General features: G+C 45.4%; 1 protein-coding gene across 1 annotated transcript; it reads left to right on the forward strand.

The window, feature by feature from the left end:
• The first annotated feature begins 1,126 nt into the window (after positions 1-1,126).
• On the forward strand, positions 1,127-3,837 carry KCNF1 (potassium voltage-gated channel modifier subfamily F member 1). The gene is made up of 2 exons (XM_020992711.2): positions 1,127-1,666; positions 1,915-3,837. The coding sequence occupies exon 2, from the start codon at positions 1,969-1,971 to the stop codon at positions 3,442-3,444; it is 1,476 nt and encodes a 491-aa protein (XP_020848370.1). The 5' UTR covers positions 1,127-1,666; positions 1,915-1,968; the 3' UTR covers positions 3,445-3,837.
• The last annotated feature ends 3,497 nt before the right edge of the window (positions 3,838-7,334 follow it).

Raw genomic sequence — 7,334 nt, forward strand, 5'->3', positions numbered from 1 at the left:
GAAGGGACATTGTGAAGGAAGAATTGAAAGAATTTGATGACTGAGCAGAGTGTGGGTGGTAGATGAGGGAGAGGAGGAGTCAAAGATGACTCAGATTTTCCCACTTGGGTGACAGAAGGATGGTCAAGATGGGAGATCTGCTTTTAGAGAGGAGGTGAACACAAAGGAAGCCAACAACAAACACCACAAAGGAGTCTATATGTAATTAAGTGCTGAATTATGTGGTGGAAAAACAGATTAGTGTCTTGGAAAGAACACTTAGCTATTAGTCAAAAAACAGGTTCTGGTCTTGGTTTCTCTACTAACTAGCAGTGTGATATTGAACAAATTATTTCCCCTTTCTGGGACTCAGTTTCCTCCTCTCTAAAATGATAGCATAGAACCTATATCCTCTCCAAGGTTCCTTGCAGTTTGTAGATGTTCTGACCCAATAACGAGTTAGGTAGTATATAGCAGGACATCCAGGTGGAAATGATTAGCAGGCAGTTGAACCTTGGTCTTCCTGGAGTAGATAAAATTTTAATTGAGCTTGAAGGATGGGAAGCATTGAGATACTGAGGGTGAGGGTTTGGGTTAGGGAGATAGAATTTCCAGCTTAGTGTGTGAGGTTTTATTTGAAACGATGTGCATTTCTTTTTTTTAAATTAAAAAAAATTAAGTCCACCAGCCCTGGAGTCAGGAGGACCTGAATTTTAAATGTGGCCTCAGATACTTAGTAGCAAGTCACTTAATTTTAGACAGGTTAATTAGAGATTATTAATTATTAATTAGAGATTGCCTCCCCCTTCCAAAAAAAAAATCATTGGCTAAGATCATATAGCCAGTAAATGGCAGAGTTGGGCCAAGTTTTTACCTGCCAGTTCCATACTTTTTACACCAAGCGCCTTGCTCCTCCAGTTCCTGCAGCTGTATTATTTTAAAGCTGGACATTCCTTTTGTATGACCCTTCGTTAAGGACACAGAAGGTAGGAGATTCAAGGGTCGCATCGTAGGAATTTGCAGCTAGAAGGGAGCGTAGAGACCAGGCAGTCCCACCTCCTCCTTCTTAGGAGAGGAAAGTGGGACTAAGAGAAGTGACTGGCTGCCACACAGTAGTAAGAAGAGTTAGCCTTCAAACTCCGCTTCTCTGACTCCAGACTCTGGACTAGTTCCCTTCCTCTCACAGCGACTGGGGAGGAGGCGGCTGCGGCAGCCTCAGCAGCAGCAGCAGCAGCCTAAACCTCTCTCAGACTTGGCTCCCAGCAGTGAGCTTGTCTTGTGCTTTGCTGAATTTCACCAGAAGAGGGTACAGTTTTGAAAGCTCTTGACGTCAACCTGGAATTCCTATTCTGTTTAGAAACAGCATTGGAAAAACAAACCCCTCTGATCAAGTTCTCCCTCTGAACACTTCCACTTACTGTTCCATAGGCATCCACAAGTCAGCTCAGGAGGATCTCGAGGCAGCAGCCCCAGCCAGCAGCTCTGGAGCTGCATGCGAGGGCAATGGGGATGACAGCCCCTCAGTGAGGAGGGTTTGGATCATCTGACCCATTGAAGCCTGCTGATGACTCCTCTTTCTGTTAATCTGTGCAAAAGACAACTGGCAGTGCTTCTGAGTCCATGAAGAGACATCACTTCAGGAAGAAAAAAAACAGGACCTCAAAAATCAGGAGCACCCACGAAGGAGGTGAGTTTCCTTTGCTGCTTTCCTCCATCTGAATCAAACAAAAGTGGCCTTTCCAGGCTCAAGTTTCCCCTTGACTCCCTCCCTCCCACGCTCCCTCTAGCAGCCTAGTCTTTCCCCAGCAGCCTGTTCATACCTTGTAAGCTTTGACAGATTGTAAATGCCTGCCCGGAGTCTTCCTGCTACCCCAGAGGAGTCATTCAGAGTTTCACTATATGATCCCTGACTTGTGCTTTCATTTGTCTTCCCAGAGACGGCAGTCTGGTGAGGGCTGGGTGGAAGCAGGGAGCAGCCAAGACGGCAGGATGAATGTAGCAGGGGATTCCAGCCTGTTGGAGCTGGACAGTAACGGGTCAGAAAACACTGAAGACATAGAGATTGTGGTCAATGTCGGAGGAGTGAGGCAGGTCCTGTACGGAGACCTGCTGAGCCAGTATCCAGAAACCCGGCTGGCTGAATTAATCAACTGTTTGGCTGGGGGTTATGATACTATTTTCTCTCTGTGTGATGATTATGACCCGGGAAAGAGAGAATTTTACTTTGACCGGGACCCTGATGCCTTCAAATGTGTTATCGAGGTCTATTACTTTGGGGAGGTTCACATGAAAAAGGGGATCTGCCCCATTTGCTTCAAGAATGAAATGGAGTTTTGGAAAGTGGACCTCAAGTTCCTGGATGATTGTTGTAAGAGTCACCTGAGTGAGAAACGAGAAGAGCTGGAGGAAATCGCCCGAAGGGTCCAGTTGATCCTGGATGATTTGGGAATGGATGCCTCAGAAAATCGCTGGAAAAGGTGCCAAAAATGTATTTGGAAATTCATGGAGAAGCCAGAGTCCTCCTGCCCAGCCCGGATCGTGGCCATCCTGTCTTTTCTCTTGATATTGATCTCATCAGTGGTCATGTGCATGGGGACCATCCCAGAGCTTCAGATTTTAGATGATGAGGGGAACCATGTGGAACATCCCACGCTGGACAACATTGAGACTGCCTGCATTGGCTGGTTCACACTAGAGTATGTCCTTCGGCTCATCTCGTCTCCCAACAAACTCCATTTTGCTTTGTCCTTCATGAATATCATTGATGTCTTGGCCATCCTACCCTTCTATGTCAGTCTGACTCTGACCCACTTTGGGGCCCGGATGATGGAGTTGACCAATGTGCAACAGGCAGTCCAAGCCTTGCGTATCATGAGGATAGCAAGGATCTTCAAACTGGCTCGTCACTCTTCCGGGCTGCAGACTTTGACCTATGCTCTGAAACGGAGCTTTAAGGAGCTTGGGCTACTCCTGATGTATCTGGCTGTTGGGATTTTTGTCTTTTCTGCCCTTGGCTATACTATGGAGCAGAGCCACCCAGAGACACTCTTTAAAAGCATCCCCCAATCCTTCTGGTGGGCCATTATCACCATGACGACAGTGGGGTATGGGGACATCTACCCCAAGACCACTCTAGGCAAGCTGAATGCTGCTATCAGCTTCCTCTGTGGGGTCATTGCCATTGCCCTTCCCATTCACCCCATCATTAACAACTTTGTCAGGTATTACAACAAGCAGAGGGTGTTAGAGACAGCAGCCAAACATGAGCTGGAGCTGATGGAACTCAACTCCAGTGAAGGGAGAGCTGGGGGCTCCCGGGGTGACCTGGACAATCTCCAGCCACAGCAGGAAGGGAAGGAGGTCCCTTTGTGGAGCAGCAGGCTAAAGATTTCCCACAGTGACACCTTCATCCCCCTCCTGTCAGATGAGAAACATTATAGGACCCGGCTTCAGAGCTGCAAGTGAACAGCAAGGATCGGGGCGGGGCTCTAGCTCTCCCATGTGGACACAAGACTGATGAGCTGCTACCAAGGATATTGCAGGAATTGTCATTTGGGTGCCTGAAAGCTGTTCTCTCTTCCTTCCATTCCCTTTCCTTTCCCTCTTCCTCCACCTGAATACAAATCTTAATTACTTCTGGGCCCCATTTGGGTAAGACTTTGTTTTTATTACCTGCCAATAGATCATGAAAGATCAAGGTCTAAGAGGTGATTAGAAAGCCAGCTCATCCCTGATGAGAAAATGAGGTGTGTTAGTTACACATCAGGCAATAGCTGTGACATAATCTGGGTGTGTCATTTGACCAACTCTGAGTTCTGTATCTGGTCTAATAAAACCTCCAACTCTATATACCACAAACCTGTGTTTTGGGTTCTGTCCCTGGACTTTTACCCACAAAAGACATTGCTTGGTTCAAATACCAAAGCTGACTGTCATCCCTGAGTTGTGTGCAGTAGGTGTGGAGCCAGGGGGTGGGGGAATATTTTTAGTCCAGATCTAATTAAAGATGTGAGCACACACTGTAGGGATATGTCAAGTTAAGGAGGTTTGCCACATTCCAGACAGCTCCATATGGATAGTAGCAGAAAGAATGCTGGACTTGAAGACCTGGGTCCATATCCCGGCTCTCCCATTGATTAGCTGTGTATAAGCCATTTTCCTTCTCTGTACCTGGTTTTCTCACCCAAACATATATTTTTTGAAGTCAGAATGCCTGGGTTTGAATTCCAACTTTGCCTTTTAGTCAAGCACTTAACTTTTTTGCACCGAAGTTTCCTCATCTATAACATGAGGTGCTGTTTGAGATCAGGGGTTCTTAATCTGGGGTCTGGGAACTTTGTTTTTTATTTTTATAACTGTATTTCAATACAATTAGTTTCTTTCATAATCCTATGTATTTTATTTTATGAATTTAAAAATCTTATTCTAAAGAGGGTACTGTGGGCTTCACCAGCCTGCTAAGAGGGTCCATGACACAAAAAAAGTTAAAAACCTCTAGCCTAGGCATCCCTGATGGTGTCTTCTAATTCTGAATTTATGATTCCTTGATGAGGGAGGCAATGAGGTGTGCTGGAGAGAACACAGAATTTGGGGTCAGAAGAAATGCACTTCAATCTTGGCTCTGTGAGTTCTGGGTCAAGGGACTGCTCCTCTCTGAGTCGCATTTTCCTCAGCTGCAAAGTGATGGGGTTGGACTAGATAATTGCTCTGGTTCTTTCCAGCTCTAAGATCAGATAATCCTAAAAGAAGGGGTGTTGGATTAGACAATTGCTAAAAACCCTTCTAGCTTTAGGATTCAATTCTAATATGGGCACAATTTTGTTGTTTTCAAAAATCCCATTTCCTTCTCAATATAAAGCATTGTTTAAGGTAGCTCTCTGAATCATCTTTGTACAGAGATGAGTGTGTGGAAACCAGTAAGGGAAACACTGGAATTTCTGGAGAATGCTAGAATTGTTAGGGGTGGGGTAGGGGTCAGCTGATACTTCTTACGAGCTAATCATATTATATTCTCCTCTTACTGTCTATGGTTGTTATGTTGCAGGGGATTTGAAATGATTGGCCAAATGGAGAAGCTAAAATAAATACAAATTATCTATTATAATAGGGTGAGCCAGAATATTCGTTCATTGGTCTGGGGTGTTTTGCTGCCTTCCTCTCCAAGCTGAGGTTTTCAGCCCAAATTCACACTTTCCACAACTCCATTAAAGGCCAATTTGCTAACGCTGGCTCCTTGCTCTGTAGGCACAGTTATGAACAAGTGCCTCCGATGGAATCTTAAGGATGATCCATGAATCTTTTGGTTCTTTTGGATGGAAAAATGTCAGTGAAAGAAGAAGGCACTTGATGCCCCTGGGCTCTGGGGGAGTTGGTGTGGTCTTGGCTCTGGGAGTCTAGGATACCTTTTAGCTTTTGAGGATGGGGTTTGCCATTGTGAGGCATCTAGGTGGTTCAGTGGCTAGAACCTTGGGCCTGGAGTCAGGAAGACCTGAGTTTAAATCTGGCCTAAGACACTAGCTGGGTGATCCTGGGCAAGTCACTTAATCTCTGTTTGCCTTAATCCATTGGAGAAAGAAGTGGCAAACCTCTCTGTTATGTTTGCCAAGAAAACCCCGTGGATAGTATGGTCAAGAAGAGGTGGACATAACTAAATAACAACAATAATCGCAATTGTGACTAGAAGGACCAGGGCAGGTTAAATCATTAATGATGTTGGACCATGGAAGAGGAGCCCATATTAGGAGAGTAGTTTCCTGAGGCCTGTGCCAGGGGTTGCCACTGGCCAGGCTTTATGTAGAGGCAGGGAAGGCATCCCCATCACCCAAAACATAGCAAGCTAACTCAGCTGGCATGGGACCTGGATCTGCGGCCAGAATGCTTCCCTCAAGGGTCTGTAGTGCTGCTTTGAGGTTTTGGATTTGGACCCAGAAAAGTGGGGATCACATCCTTGCTCTGCTATGTGGGTAAAACCATTTACCTTCTCTGGGCCTCAACTTTCTCATTCGTAAATAAAAGAATAGATGATAAGCTCTAAGGCTCATTACAGCTCTGAAGTCTGTACTCTTTCCCCCCTTTCTTCTAAATAGCAATAGTAATAACAATAGCTAATATTTTTATAGTGCCTTAAGGTTTGAAAAGCACTTTACATATGTTATCTCATTTATCCTGACTACAACTGGTGAGGTAGCTGCTAATTATTAACCCCATTTTACAGACTGACTCTACTGTCGTTCAGTCATTTTCAGTTGTGTCCAACTCTTCATGACCTCATTTGGGGTTTTCCTGGCAAAGATACTGAGTAGTTTGCCATTTCCTCTCCCAGCTCATTTTACAGATAAGGAAACTGAGGCAAACAGGGTGAAGTGACTTGCCCAGGGTCACGCAGGTAGTAAATGTCTGAGGTCAGATTTGAACTCAGGAAGATGAGTCTTCCTGACTCCAGGCCTGGCACTCTATCTACTTTGTCTATCTACTTTGCTGCTCCCTGACTGTACTACTTATTAGCTATATTACCATGGTTAAATCAGTTTCCCCTTTTTGATCGGCAGCTTCTTTGCTTATAAAATGAGAGGGTAGCCAAGGAGGCTGAATGATCTTCAAAGTGCCTGTCAGCTCTAAATACTATGATACCTAGAGTGCTTCAGGCCTCCAATTGTCCTCATGAGTCCCCTCTGCCTTCCTGCTTCCCCCTACTCCACGATATTTCTGTATCCATGAACTGTGTTTAAAACACCATGAGGGGAAAGGATTGTAGATGTGGGTGTGGAAAGGGGAAGAGTCGCTTGCCTTGCTCTGCTGACAGGAAGTAGGGGTGGTGGTGTTACATGCTGACAGTAATTGTATTTGTTAATTGTATTTTCTTATATTGTGCTGCTTCCTTTCCTTCCCACCCTGAGTCACTGGGCATCTTCAGCAGCCTGGCCTCCAGAGAAATGGGTATGTGTGTGTATGATTCTATGGTTCCAGGGGTGAGCAGCCTGTTTGTAACACCCTCAGGGCACCTCAGGTCAAAGCACTGAAATGATGAACTCTAAGACCCAGCTGTGTGGTTAAAGCCAGCAGAGTTAGGGAGCCAGAGAGGCGATGTAATGTAGCAGAAAGAGCACTGAACACGGAGTCAGAGACTCTGGGTTTAAGTGACTTATCAGCTTTGTCAAGTCACTTCATCTTTCCTTCCCTCAGTTTTCCTTATCTGTAAATGGGAATCATTGAGGCAGCTACAGCACAGTGGATAAAGCACCCGCCCTGGAGTCAGGAGGACCTGAGTTCAAATCTGGCCTCATACATATAACACTATCTGTGTGATGCTGGGCAAGTTACATAACCCCATTGCCTAGTCATTCCTATTTACCTCA

The sequence above is a fragment of the Phascolarctos cinereus genome, unplaced genomic scaffold, assembly GCF_003287225.1.
Source record: "Phascolarctos cinereus isolate Bilbo 61053 unplaced genomic scaffold, phaCin_HiC Scaffold_2;HRSCAF=192, whole genome shotgun sequence".
Lineage (NCBI taxonomy): Eukaryota > Metazoa > Chordata > Mammalia > Diprotodontia > Phascolarctidae > Phascolarctos > Phascolarctos cinereus.